At 40.0% G+C, this 15,122-nt stretch overlaps 1 protein-coding gene and 1 pseudogene across 1 annotated transcript in view; one reads left to right on the forward strand and one right to left on the reverse strand.

Moving 5' to 3' along the window:
• The window catches only part of TIMP2 (TIMP metallopeptidase inhibitor 2), a 91,138-nt gene that overhangs the window by 34,871 nt on the left and 41,145 nt on the right, over nucleotides 1-15,122 (reverse strand). Inside the window, exon 2 of the mRNA XM_020965923.2 lies at nucleotides 3,271-3,371. Within this exon, the coding sequence (XP_020821582.1) occupies nucleotides 3,271-3,371 (101 nt within the window). The remainder of the gene's footprint in view (nucleotides 1-3,270; nucleotides 3,372-15,122) is intronic.
• On the forward strand, nucleotides 1,886-2,335 carry LOC110193892 (small ribosomal subunit protein uS8 pseudogene; annotated as a pseudogene).

The raw sequence follows: 15,122 nt of genomic DNA on the forward strand, positions 1-15,122 counted from the left end.
GAGCTGACTTTTGAAGGGCATTCGGGATTCCAAAGAGGTGGGGAAGATGGTCCAGATGTGGGGCATGGGCATATCCTGTACCAAGGCGGAGAAATGGGAAATAGAATGCCATGCAAATAGCCAATGTGTTAGTTGACAGGAACACAGAGTAAGGAGGAATTATGTGAAACAACTCTAGAAGTAGAGGCCGGAGTCTGAACTGAGAAGTTATTTAAACGGCCAATAGAGGAATATGAATATTTTATTATAGAGGATATGTTGTTCAGTCATTTCCAGTTGTGTTTGACTCTTTGTGACCCATTTGGGGTTTTCTTGGGATGGACCCTGGAGTGGTTCGCCATTTCCTTTTCCAGTAGATTAAGGCAAACCATGGTGAAGTGACTTGCCCAGGGACAAACAGCTAGTGAGTATCTGAAGCTGGATTTGAACTCGGATCTCACTGATTCCAGGCCCAGCACTCTATCCACTCAGACACTTAGGTGCCTCCACGACACAGAGATGGCACTTAAATGATTGGCTGTACTCATCTGTAATAATGAAGATAATGATGACAGCTGACATTTATATAGCACTCTGACGCTTGCAAAGCACTATATGGACATTTTTGTCATTGGAACCCCACAGCCACACTGTAAGGTCATCATCTCCATTTACATATGAGGAAACTGAGGCTAACTGCCCAGGGTTTCTTAACTAGTAAGTGTGTGAGGCAGGATTTGAACTCAGGTGTTGCTGATGTCTGCTCTGGCTGTCATCCTTTCCCAGCTTCTTACTGAGAGACAGCTCTCTCCCACTTACCCCTTTTCTCTCCCACTTCCTTTAATCTTTCTAGCCAATAGTTTCTTCCCTCCTGAATTCAAATATGCCTGTTTCTCAACTCAGTTAAAAAACAAACACTATAGGGGGCAACTAGGTGGCACAGTGGATAGAGCACCGGCCCTGGATTCAGGAGGACCTGAGTTCAAATCCAGCCTCAAGACACATAACACTTACTAGCTGTGTGACCCTGGGCAAGTCACTTAACCCCATTGCCTAGCTAAAAACAAAACAAAACAAAAAAATTAACACTATAATTCAATCCTGCTAATAACCATCCGACCTACTATCCTATTTTCTCCTACTTATCAGAGCCAATCTCTTCCAACAAGGAGGTCTGTTCTTGTGCTCTCTCCATTTCTTTATCAGTCATCCCATAAAGCCCAGCATGGTTAATCCATGCCATAAAACTTCCCCTGATCACTCTGAACCCCAACAACTCTTTCTCTTCTTGAAACTGGTAATGCTCTTAGCAGCCGTGCCACCAACTTCAAGCAGCATTGATATAACCCTATGGTACTCTTTGCTTGTGCCATGCATGCATGCATGCACTGTCTTCTGGAGAAAGTAAGCACTCCAAATATAGGGAGAACAAGCTCTGTTATTCCATAATGCAGCAGAATAATGTGGAATTAGGGTTCCTATGGAACTAAGGTGCTAAACTCAGAGTCAAGAAAACCTGAATTTGAATCCAATCTCAATATTTATTAGTTTGTGTGACTGCGGACAAGTCATTTAACTTCCCTGAGTCTCAATTTCCTCATGTAGAAAATGAGAGTAATAATACCTGTAGCATTTACCCTCATGAGATTGTTGGGAGGCTTGAATGAGATGATGTGTGTAAAACACCTTGCAAACCTTAAAACATTATGTGCATGACAGCTTTCATTATTATTATAATGATATTGCCTAGAGCAACAGGTCCCGTGCTTGGTATACTTTAAGTACTAGATAACCTTCTCAACTTGGTGACTTAAAGCTAAAAGAAGACACAGGCTAACTGACAAGGATTCAAAAAGGAGAAGAAAAAGCATCTGTGAAAATGTGGCTCTTTCCGCCATCTTGCAGCGCTGTCACCATGGTGCATGAATGTCCTGGCAGATGCTCTCAAAAGCATCAATAATGTGGAAAAGCGAGGAAAACGCCAGGTTCTCATTAGGCCATGCTCTAAAGTAATTGTCTGGTTCTTGACTATGATGATGAAGCATGCTTACATTGGTGAATTTGAGATCATTGATGATCACAGAGCAGGAAAAATTGTTGTGAACCTCACGGGCAGATTAAACAAGTGTGGTGTAATCAGCCCCAGATTTGATGTTCAATTGAAAGTTCTGGAAAAGTGGCAAAATAATCTGCTACCACCCCATCAGTTTGGGTTCATTGTGCTTACAACCTCAGCTGGCATCATGGACCATGAGGAAGCAAGACGAAAACACACAGGAGGAAAAATCCTGGGATTCTTTTTCTAAGGGTGTAAAACATACATACAAATAAAAATGCTCCAATGGACAAAAAAAAATGTGCGTGTAAATCATGGAAGAATAACATTTGCTTTACTAAAACTCAAGTTTATATACAGCTTTTTGGGAATTCATCTACATGCAGTTGGGTGCTTCTATATTTTACATAACATACTTCCTCCACTAAATTCCTTCTCTGATTACTCATTGTGGAATGAGAGATTCATAAAGGGTTCGACTCTGGCTTCTTAAAGGCTATCTATCCCAGAAGAAACTGAGTTCTGTAGGTCTCGTGATATTTTTTTTGTTAAAGACAAACATAGCTCAGGGCAGAAAGATTCACCATGATGAAGATGACGATGATGATGATGAGGAGGAGGATCATGATCATAACAGCTGATATATGTACATATAATTTTCCCCCAATTACATGATAAAACAATTTTTAACACTTTTTAAAGTTTTGAGTTCCAAATTCTATCCCTGCCTTGCTCCTTCCCTTCCCCTCTTCTTTACATATATTACATAAATGAAGACCCACAGCCACCTATAAGGTTAAGAACCAGGTGTTAAATTTTGTCCATGCTAATTGTGAAAAGAGAAAAGAATGTGAGCTACATTGGTAGCATCTGGGTAACAACAACAACAACATTTCTGCAGCATTTTAATGTTTTAAAAATCTCCCAACTTCAAGTCCAGGGCTCTATCTTCTATGCATGAAAACACTGATCTTTCAAAATATCAAAATAACATATATTCTCTACAATCCAATTGTGTACTGGACTACCTGTGGAGGCTACAGTTTCATCACATGAGAAGTGTTCTGGGTTCATAAAAAGCTAAATACCACTATATTGAGCCTCCTTATTTCCTGAGAGACTTCTAATTTCCCATTTCACAACACCCAAGTGTACCTTTCTTTTAGCAGCTACCCTAGAAAAAAGACTAGAAGTACAGTCTGATGAAAGTGATACAATGTGAAGTCACTGGTTACCTTTATCTGTTTGATCTCATATTGAATCCTTTTGATGGGATTTCCATAAATATCATTTCCAGAGTCCACTTCTTTCCCACTGACAGCTTTGGCTCTGATCACTGCAAGAAACAGACAAAGAGATAGTGAGGAAATCTGAAACTATCAGCAGGGTGGATGGCTGAAAGAAGCAGCGCAAGCCTTATTCTGGTGCTCAAATAACTGATAGAGGGGGGAATGAGAAGAAGTGGATTTAGTTTTTTGCCCACCATCAGACACAAAAAATAGCATTAACGTCTCTTGATGTCAAACAACATCTATCTTTTTGTGGTGGAAGTTTGTATTTTATCTTAGAAATAACAGCAAAACACTGAAGTCTCTCGAGGAGAAGAGTGAGAAAAGGTTAGATCCATGCTTTCGGGAAAACTATGGTGGCAACTGTGTGGGGCAAAGGTGTCAACCAGGACATAACAAAGCCAGCCTGCTGCACTGAGGCCTGCAACACTCTTACTGCTGTTAGAACCAGGTTAAAAGGTAATTGAGTAATGTTTAACAAAATAAATAAAAATACAATAGAACATAGATAATGTTAGTATGTGGTTTTCTAAGTCAGCATGCAGCCAGCAGAGATCTTTATGTCTAGTTTGGTGACCCCATTTCTATTTGAGTTTCACACCACTGGTATAGAGTATAGATTGAAGAGACAGACTAGAATCTAGGAGTCCATTTAGGAAGCTGTTGTAAAGACATGGACAAGATATGTGATTCTGAACCAGACTGGTGGCTATGTGAGTGTAAAAAAGACATATGTGAGATTTCACAACTGACTGGCTACAGGTGGTGAGGAAAAGGGAATAGTCAAGGATTACCCTGAAGTTGGACTCTGCCTATCCAAAGGTTGGTGATACTCTCAAAAGCAATAAGTTTGAAGGAGAGGTAGGTTTAGGAGAAAATAATGGTAATGCTGTGTGCAAAATCTCAGCCATATCTGCAGTCCCTTATTACTAATATGTAAAATACCAACAATTTGTTGTTGTTTAGTCATTTAAGTCACATCTGACTCTTTGTGACCACATCTGGGATTTTCTTGGCAAAGGTACTGGAGTGGTTTGCCATTTCCTTCTCCAGCTCATTTTACAGATGAAGAAACTGAGTCAAACAGGGTTAAGTGACTTGCCTGGGGTCACACAGCTAGTAAGTATCTGAGGCTAGATTTGAACTCAGGAAGATGAGTCTTACTCCAGGCCTGGCAGTCTATTCACTGTGTAACCTAACTGCCCCTTAATAACAATAGGTGACATTTACATAGCATCTTACTATTTGTAAAATACTTTTCCAAACATGATCTCATTTAGTGGTAACAATATTGTGAGGTAGAGACTACAGGCATTATTATTCTCATATTCTGAGGCTGAGAAAGGTTGTGACTTTCCCTCTCCATCCATCTCATATACTACTTCCAGAATAATCTTTCATATTTTGCCTGGCAGTCAAGATCCTCTACAGTCTGATGCCATAAGATGTAAAAAAAAATGATATAAATCCTTCAAACTTTAAATCATGTTACTGCTCTCCATACATTTTATGCTCCAGCCAATCGAACTTCTATCCTTAAAACACAACACTGAATTCTTCCATATTATGCCTTTGTTCCTATGAATCACTAAACTGATCACAGTTCACAACTCTAAGTTGTTTTTCTTTGCTGTAGTCATTGTATACGTTTTCTGCTTCTTCTCATTTCACTGTCACTTGACAAGCATTTATTAAGCACCTATTATGTCAGCATGTTAAGTGTGGTGATACCAAAAAAAACCTGCCTCAATTCATATAAGTCTTCCCAAATTTCTCTCCCCATTATATTTTAATCTGGTTTGGGGGGTACTTGGGAGTGTTGTGGCCCACAATGTCCCCTGCCAGCAGAGTGTTTGACACCTATGTACTAGGGAAAACAAAGATACAATGAAAGACAGTCCCTTTCTTCAAGGAACTTACATTCTTCCTGGATGCTTAGTTGTCAGATCAGAGAGGATTACAGAAGAAACCCCAGGAAAAATGATTTCCCCACAGAGAAGTCTTACAAGAAAGGTGAGAGTAAGCAGAAATAACAACTCCTATGTGCCCAGCTTCCTTGAGTAAACTGCTGAATTGAACAGTGGAAAAATCTCCCCAAAATGTCCTATTCTTTGTTGATTTAACCTCTCTTTTCAAATAATACCTTTTATATTGCCTACATTTCACAATGTTATTCTTTCCCTTTATCAGAGAGCCACCCTTTGTAACAAAGAATAAAAATAGGGAAAAGGACATTTCAGCAATGCTAACCAACATAGGTAATGTAATTTTTAAAAGCCCAGAATACAAAGTATAATTATAAAGTGATAAGAACAATTGCACTAAGATACTTTCCAACTTGAGCATTCTATGAGTAACAGGCAACAAAAAGCATCCTCATTAAATTTGAAGTCACATGGTCTGCCACCCGATACCTGGTAGCCTACAATGAAACACAGGTCTTTCCCAATTCCAAATCTAACAGTCTTTGTACTATCCCACACAAATCCTCAAGCAGGATTTTGGATCAGGATTGGCGCAGGATTTAAGAATCAAAATACTAAGTCTAAGAATGTCAGAGACAACTTTATCATCATTAGTTCAGGAGGTTGAGAATTAGCAGTTAACATAAGTTAAAAAGGAAGAAATTGTGGCTTAATTTTAATTTCTGGAACTCCTCAAGTTTCTGGGGACCAACTCGCCTGCTCTAAGAACTCCTTCCTCACGTGCCCCTCCCCAGGTTGAACCCTGGGGAGACTAAGACTCATCAGCTATGAGTCTGAGTCCTGGCTCTGCCTCTAACAAATTGTATTGACCTTCAGCAAGTCCCTTCCCCATCCTGGGCCTTGATTTTCATCTCTGAGGAGTAGGACTAATTTTGAGGGTATTTCAAGTTCTAATAATCTGTTACTCTTCAGTTCTAGCCCTAGCCTGGGTGTGCCCCCACTAAACCAAAAGCTTTATGCCTTAAAAGCTAATACGGGAGTATTTCAGTTGGCTGCCTGTCAGCAGGACAGTTCTGGAGTCATCCAATAATGTTGTAGAGTCACCAAAACCCAGCAGGATTGGCCATCTACAAAAGTGAAGTTCATCTGTGGGCCCTTCTATATTTCTTTTACCATCTCTGCCCAATTAAATGCCTAATAAATCTGTATGCTGCATGGTAACTGCATAATGTGTCAGACTTTTGACATTTTATTTCATTTAAATACTAAATTGTCTAATTGGTCTTCGTGATGTGTTATTCACATGGCATGGTCATTGGTTCCTCTATCATTGCTTATCAGATAATAAACGTAGTATTACAACCATAATGCTGGTTGTGGAGTAACACCTCACCTACTGGGAACTCAGCTTTCTGACAATATCAGCTGATTCAGCATGAATCAGGAAGAAAGCAGAAAAACCTCTGGGTATCCAAAAGAGATGACACAACATCTATGTACTAAGAAAGCTCATTCACTTTGCTCAAGGGAGAGCCTGACTAGCCTTCGCTCAGTGCCTGTTTACTCCTACTTTACACGTATTTCAAATAAGTTTAGTTCTAAGGTTTACAAGCTGCTAGCATATTAAAAGTAGTAAATTTAAAAGGGGTGGGAAGGAAGAAGGGCTGCTATGGCAGCTGTGTTGATAATAGGAAGAAGTGACAGCCAGACAGCAAGGGAAAAGACAGGGAAAACTGTCAACCACAGACTTAAGAACTCAAAAAGCACAGTGGGAAAGGGCCATTCAGAGTAGGCACAAATGACTCTTTACACTTCAGTAGGCCATGGAGGCATAATCATATGCCAGCTAAGTACAAAAAGATGTTCATAATGAGATTCCTGAGTCACGACAAAAGTTTAAATTTTATTCAATACATTCTGTTTAAGAAGAAAAGGAAAGGTATCATATAGCAAGGTAGGCAGGACATGATATGTTTTGGAAGATTTTCTTTCCTACTTGTTAAAGAGATGAAAAAAAAAGTCTTGGTACTTAAAGAGGTAAACCTCTAGTCATTAGGAGAACTCATTCATTTCCTGAGGGTTCCATTTGGCTTAAGTTTTATTACACAAAATCAACTCTGAGCCAGAGTCCACAAGCATAAGGACAGGGAAAGTAAATTATTCCCTTTTACCTTTGGGCTGTATTACATTTTTGAGGTTACCATGATAGTTTATTAATAGACAATGGCAGGGCAATGTCCTGAATGAATGAAGCTTTCTTGTGTTGTTCCCAGGTTTTACACACAATGATGTTGAAGACACAGAGAAACAAACTGAAATTAGTCAATCTACTAATAAGTCCTGTGATAAATCAGGTCTGAAATGTAGTTAGAGCTGAGGGTAGCCAGGCACTCCCTCATTGCCTGGCCAGCCTTGGCCTAACAGGAATCTCTTGGTAGCTCATGGGCATTGCCTGGGCTTTGCTGGTAAACCTACAATTCGAATGTCTTCATACTTCCTGTTAATATTCTGGTTTTGTCTTTTAGAGTTAGAGGTCTCTTGCTCCAATCTGCAAAAAATAGGGTCAAAGGAGGAAAAGTCATAAACAGGAAAAACTATTATCCAAATTTTTGCCCAATAAGTGGATCATGGACACTGTTGGTACGTACTAGCCAGGGCTCAGAAAGGACTAGTGTTGAGCTCAAGCTGGTTGAACTGACCACTTGCAGAAGATGAATCTGGGTAGTGTTAGCTCAGGTAGTGTTTTTTAGTTTTGAAGGTATACTCACTGTGCCTTTTAATTAATTACCTGTTTTTATCCAGGATATCATATGAGCAGCTTTGGAGATAGGAAATCCTAGCTAAAACAGGGCTTTTAGTTCATGAGTGAGAATTGAAGAAAATAGTTAAAAGGACTACCCCAACCTGGTCATCACCCTTACCTATTGCCTATGCATGACCCTGTGCTGCACAGGTGCCAGCTCTGCATTAGGCTTTTTCTGATCACTATAACTATTAACACTTTATCCCCTTGAAATTATTTTTTATCTGTATATATGTTGTACCATCCAGTTGAATCCTCATCACTTTGCACAATGTGTGTATATGGTAGGTGCTTTATAAATGTTTGTTAAATCAATTTGTATGTAATTCAACTGTACATTATTAGAATAGGCAGTCCAGGCACTTTCTATGTAAACATAGGTCTATAGAGCAGCCCATAGGGGTTGCTGCTCAGTTTTTCAGTCATGTCTGACTCCTCATGATCTGGTGGTTTTGTTTGTTTGTTTGTTTATTTTTCAAAGATACTTGAATGGTTTGCCATTTCCTTCTCTAATGGATTAAGGCAAACAGAGGTTAAATGACTTGCCCAGGGTCACACAGCTAGTGAGTGTCTCATGCTGGATTCGAACTCAGGTCTTCCTGACTCCAGGCATTCTATCCACTGAGACACCTAGCTGCCCTTGTAGCCCATAGGCTTGTACAACTTGGTGCCTCTCTCACTTTTGAAGGTATTAGCTGAATGGATATGAAAAGAGAAATATAGAGATTTGTGTGCATTGAATGTTAGACAGGTAATAGTGAATTACTAGAAGAGGTAGTAGTGAATTAGGAGGTGGTGAGGAAATAGGAACAAAAGAAAGAACAAAGGAGTATGGGTATATGTGTGAAAGAGACAGCCACCCGAAAAACTGACTATGAAACATTATTAATATGGAGTTGAATTTACAGACTGATTTTTGATGTGGCTTTCAGAAAGCAATGAGAAAGGCAAATTTCATAACCTTATACTAAGAATCTTCCCCTCTCTTGGCCTCAGTTTCTTATTCTGTAAACTCAAGGAGACGGACTAGGTCATCTCTAAGGTCCCTTTCAGTTCTAAAATTTTGTATTTCTATGATTCCCAGAGATATAAAAAACAAAAAAAAGAGAGAGAGAGATGTAGGCAGGAAAGAATCAGAGGCAAGAAAATCTTGGCCCATGCAGAGGCACTCACAAAGTGAAGCCCCATCAATCAACAAGCATTTATAAATCCCGAATAACAAGCTGACAAGAACAGAGAGGACAATCAAAGTTCCCTCTATGTGTCTGGCAGAGGAGTGGGACTGGGGTTTTATAAAACAATCACCAGCACCCAGGGAGAAGTCAATTCACAAGAACTTCTGAACTGTACAGACAGGGTACCAGATTGAATATGGCTCTTTGTCTTTTGAGCTGCTCAGAGTTAAAGCAGGTAAAGCAGGGGAGGTATTTTTACATCCAGGTTCTTAATTGGTGGTCTGTTAACTTGTTTTTTAAAAATATATATTTTGATGACTGTTATTTCAATGAAATTGGTTTCCTTTGTAATTCTGTGTATTTATTTTATATGTTTAAAGATATTTCGAGAGAGGGTCCATAACCTCCCCAGACTGCCAAAGGGGTCCATATCACACACACACACACACACACACACACACACACACACACAAATTTCAGAACCCTTGCTCTATATGATTTTAGAAACCAGAGGCAAGAAGAGAGGCATTCTTAACCCGTCTATTGTTACAGCTGCACCAAGACAGAAAAACACGGCCTCTCCCTTAGTTGGTTCAGATTTTATTTTTGCCATTAACACGATATCTGGCTTTGAGATCAAGAGTGATACACTGGTTGGCAAATTCACGCCAGATGTTTGCTATTGGAATGCCAAACGTCAACTGAATTAAAAGCACAAGTTACTGAAACCCATTCCCCTCCACCACTCTGGGTTGGCACAGCTGAAGAGAGACCACATGATGTCATTTCCCTCCTCAAGAAGCCTGTAAAAACAATTTCTACAAAGCCAACAGGACTTGAAATGAAAAAAAGAACTAGGAAGGTGGAGACTCAAAAGTCCAGGGAAGATGATCCACAGAATCCCAGAATCTTAAGAGTGGAAAGAGATCTCAGTAGATGTCTAAGCCAAGCAATAACAGAAAGCATTTGTTAACCTACTATGTGCTAGGCAATGTACTAAGGCAACCCCCATCCCTGAAAGGAATTCCTCCTCCATTTAGCATACCAGATAAATGATCTATTCAACCTCTGCTTGAAGATCATTCCTCTTTTGGGCAGTTTTGATAGTTAGGAACCTTTTTCCTGGTTCTAGGAAATATGCCTAAATTTGTCTGTTGACAGCTTGTAACAATTGCTCCTGGTTTTGACCTCTGAGGAAAAGCAGAATAAGTTTTTTCCACATAAAAGCCCTTCAAATTCTTGAACAGAGGTATCATGTCTCCCTTATGTCTCCACTTCTCCAAGTTAAATATCTCTAGTTTCTTCAATACTCCAAGAATGCCTGGCCAAGATCTTTTACCAACCTAGCTGCCTTTGCCAGGTGCAATTTATCAATCATTAAGCATTAAGTGCCTATTAAGTTTTAGACAGGACCACAGGAGATAACAAACACAAAATTGAGTCCTTGCCCTCAAGAAGCTAACATACTAAAGGGATAAAACATGCTCATAGATGAGTAAATACGGGATATTTGGTTAGTCATTTCAGTCATGTCTGACTTTTGTGATCTTGGCAAAGACGTTGGAGTGGTTTGCCATTTCCTTCTCCAGCTCATTTTACAGATGAGGAAAATGAGGCAAATATGGTTAATTAAATAGCCCAGGGACACACAGCTAGTAAGTCTGAGGCTAGATTTGAACACAGTTCTTCCTGACTCCAGGCCTGGCATACTATCCACTGTACCACCTAGCTGCCCTAAATGCAGGATATAAATCCCCTCTAATATACAGGAATTGGGGACATGAACAACTTTGAAAAAAATCAGGAAAGGATTGTTGAAAAAGGTTGACCTTGAGCTCACCACTGAAAGAAGTTAGGGGTTCCAAAAGCTGAAGAACGTTCCAAGCATGATGAACAACCCATACAGATGTACAGAAGCAGGATATGGGAAACATGAAGTTGGCCAGTTTAACTAGAATGAAGGTGGGGAGTGACGTTGAATCAACCTGGAAAGACAGGTTGGAGCCAGACTGTGAGGGACTTTCAATTATAAACAGGATGTTTCCAGTGATCTTTCCACTGCAACAAGCCAGATTCCAATGATGCTAAGTCAATGGGAAGGAGATCCCAGAAGTCACTGGCCCTCTTTCAAGCCACACTAACCCTACCTGAAAAAAACACATCCTTCCCCCACGGGCCACAAATGTTCAATTGCTCTCTGAAAGGCTTTTCCCCTCTAAGGACCAGGACAGGAATATAGTTTAGCCTGAAGACCTTCTGTCCTTGCATAACTCTGGCTAGACAGCTCTTCCAAATCAATCCACAAGACCCTAGCAGAAGTAAATGCCCCTAAACTCAAACTATACTTACCAGGGCCAGGACTCAGCATGCTTTCTTTACTAGATGAGATTGCCCCTGAAAGCCCTGCCAACTCTAAGATTCTGTTATTTCCAAGGTAGGTGTAAAAAGCAGTGTAATAAGCCTCAGCAGGTCAAGCTGGTAGCTTAGGCAAGAGTGTGAACATCATGGGAGAGAGGCCAAGAAAGGAAAGGTTAAAAGATACTTAAGACTGCCATGAATGCACATTAGAGACTAGCTGTGGAGAGTCAGAGAAAGCTGACATACGAGCTGTGTGATTAGGGACAAGTCCCTTGATCACTCTGTGTCCCAGTAAACACTAAGACTACATATTACAAACTGCCATCTGTATTAGTGGAAGAAATTTCTACACCAGGAATTACCTACATCAATGAATCACATGTGTGAACCTCCGTCCTGTTCCTTCCAAAAAATTCACTAGGAGAGAGAACTCTGATGGACCAGAATAATTTGCAGGTCTTGCTAGCTTGCAAAAAAGAGGCAGAGTTAGACTAGATGACCTCCCAAATCTAAATTCATTTCAGAATGGGGACAATTCTACCCTACTCTTTTTATGGAATCCCCTTTGGAAATTGCAGAGCTGGTTTTAAGATCCAAATCAGCTTTGGTGATTGTCCAAATGCTAGGTTCAAAGGATCCTAGGGCTAGGATATCCTTGGGATAAAATCAAGGGATTCATTTCCAGTTGGAGTCAACTCATTGCCTTTAACTCCACCTCATCTTATAATTTGCAATCTCTGTTCTGGAAGGAAAAGTGAAAGTGGCCAAGAAGATCTGCATTTGCCATTCATTGTTTCTAATATGCACTGGGCACCTTGTTCATAGCATCAGAGAAAATGTGAGCCAACTCCCTGCCCTCAGTGAAAGCTGTGGAAGCACTTCTTCCCAAGGCTTTTATACCAGTGCCATCATATTACGATCTCAGTTCCCCAACATCCCCCAACAAAGTCCCCTAAGGACTTTGCTAGCCAAAATTAACCAAGAAGTAATTGCATTATTCCCGTTAGAATGAAGTTAGGTGTACCATTAAGACTAACAATAGTTTTAAATTTTAGGCAGATAAAGCTTATTATAGGTGCAACAGGTGAAGGTATTCAATCCTTTCTTCTCCTTCCTTCATTTTGGAAGGGGTTGGAGATGAATCCTGCCTATTTCAAGCCTGCCTATTGCCTATCTCCTATCTCTGGTTTAAAGTATGATCTTTTCTTAGGTCACTCATCTTTCCTTTCTCCTCCAGTTACAACAATTGGCTCACTTTTATCTCAGGGGCAGGTCCACTGGTCCCTGTCTCTTCTATTTTATGGAATTTAGCAGATGAAAAGTTATTAATAGCAATTACTATTAATAGTAATAAATAGTTAATAATAGTTCAAATCTCCATCCACAGGAAAATCTGTAACATTCACAGAGTTTGGGTACCCTGCCCTAATTTAAATTTTGTATATTTACAGCTAACCCCTATCATCTTTTACATATTCTAGGTAAAATTGGGATAAGAGAAATGGTTAGACAGAAGAAGTGAGAAGAGTATATTATAGTAACTATTACTGGATAGGCTGAGAGAGGGAAATTGGGAGTGAGGGGTGGGGAATAGACCATTTGAAACTTTTCTTAGTCCTTGAAGACATGAATACATCCAGTAGCTTCTCTCTGAGTCTTATGATCTGAGATGAGGCCTGAAGGCCAACCTCTATCTTGCCGTTCTCAGACATGGTTCAGCTCTTTTTTCAGTTTCTCCTTTTGCCTCTTGCCCATGTGATTCTTTCTAGCTGGTCACCTTAAATTCCAATTGAGATGGAGATGCTATCTCCCAAACTGCTGCTGCTCAGTTCATTTAGTCCTCATTCATTCTACTAAGTCTTGGTACAGATTTGGTGTTTTCCTTTAAAAGCTCCAGAATGTAACTCAAGTCCACCTTCCAGCTCAGAGATAGTAATAATCCAAATCACTCTCAGGAAATGCTTGTCTTTCTAAACTACAAATCTCAGGATACCAGTCAGGTCTCAAATCTCTATTATCCAGGGAACATATACCTACACATGCACACACACATATGTGTGTGTGTATGTGTGTGTGTGTGTGTGTGTGTGTATTACCCAGGGAACACACACACACACACACACACACACACACACACACACACACACACAGAGGTATAAATTAAGAAGAAATAAGAACTGGAACAGCTTTCCTTCCCTAAATTTAAGTGGGTGCCATAAGAAATGAGAATATGGGGATTTCAGAGAAGCACAGGAAAACTCCTATGAAATGAGGCATGCACAATGAAATAAGCAGGGAAAACAACATACAGAATGACCGCAATAATGTAAATGAAAATAGTGATAAAATTCAAATGCTATGTAATTATGACTATGAATGAATAAAAGTATCAATAGAAAAGTTAAATGTTGTATAATTCATTTTAAGAGGAAGAGGGCCATGGGTGTGGAATACTGCATATGCTGTTAGATGTCAATGTGACATTTCTTGTTGGTTTTACTTGGCTTTGCTATAAAGGAAGGGTGGAAATGATACAAAAGTCATCTTTTTTTTTTAAGCCAACATTTCAGAGAGTGTCACCAAACCTTTACTTGCCTCAAGGCAGAGGACTATATTAGATGACTTCTCAAGGTCCCTTTTGGCTCTGAGATCCAAAGTGTCTATATTGTACTCTATTTTTCCTTAAAAACTTCCAGGACACATCACACTTTCTCAGGTTCTTGCAGCACTTACATCAGAAGTTCTTCTCAGGTCTAACCCTAATCTCTCATCCTGTCCTTGGTGGGCATAGAGAGCACATTAGGCTCATATTAAACCTAGGCAGTTGGATGGACTTAGGCCTTGCTTAGCTGGCACCAGAAGCACAGAATGGGAAAGAAACAATGTCAGCAGCATCTCAAGGATTTAATAACACTTGCAATCAGGAAGGCTTTGCCCACCCCACCCCCCCTTCTCCATCCCTATACACCCAGCCTCCCAACTTCCAAGTCACTTAGAACCTTGAAAATAGTCAGTTTTCCAGAGATGTCCAGAGAGTCAGTTTGTAGTCTGACCCCATAAAAGCTATAAAGATCCAAGTTCCTCCAGCAGCCCAAGACACAGCGTAAATTCAGGCACTACTGCAGAACTCCTAACTGCTTGAATTTAAATAATTCATTTAATTTAGGCTTTTTAGGGCATAATAAAGAACAGCTTAAATCTTAGGGAGTGTATTAACTCCTTCAAATAGGACATACTGACCTCATTACCCACCCTTAAGGTGATGTGGCAGCCCCTGTTGCTTCCAAGAGACTGCCAAACATTCCCTAGGATATACATTAGTGGTGACTATAGTGACCAAAAAGGAGAAGTGGGTTTAGGAAGCCAGTGACTCCTCAGAACTAATTTCTAAACTTTTCATCTAAGGTTACAAGGAAATGGGTGAGAGACTATAGAGGGATAGAGAAAGAAAGGGAGAAAGAAAAATCACCACTACAGCAGTGCTGTCTCTAGGTCCAGAAATCTGTGGGTGTGTCACACTACTGCCTCTCTCTAAAG

This window comes from Phascolarctos cinereus, unplaced genomic scaffold (genome assembly GCF_003287225.1).
Source record: "Phascolarctos cinereus isolate Bilbo 61053 unplaced genomic scaffold, phaCin_HiC Scaffold_5;HRSCAF=322, whole genome shotgun sequence".
Lineage (NCBI taxonomy): Eukaryota > Metazoa > Chordata > Mammalia > Diprotodontia > Phascolarctidae > Phascolarctos > Phascolarctos cinereus.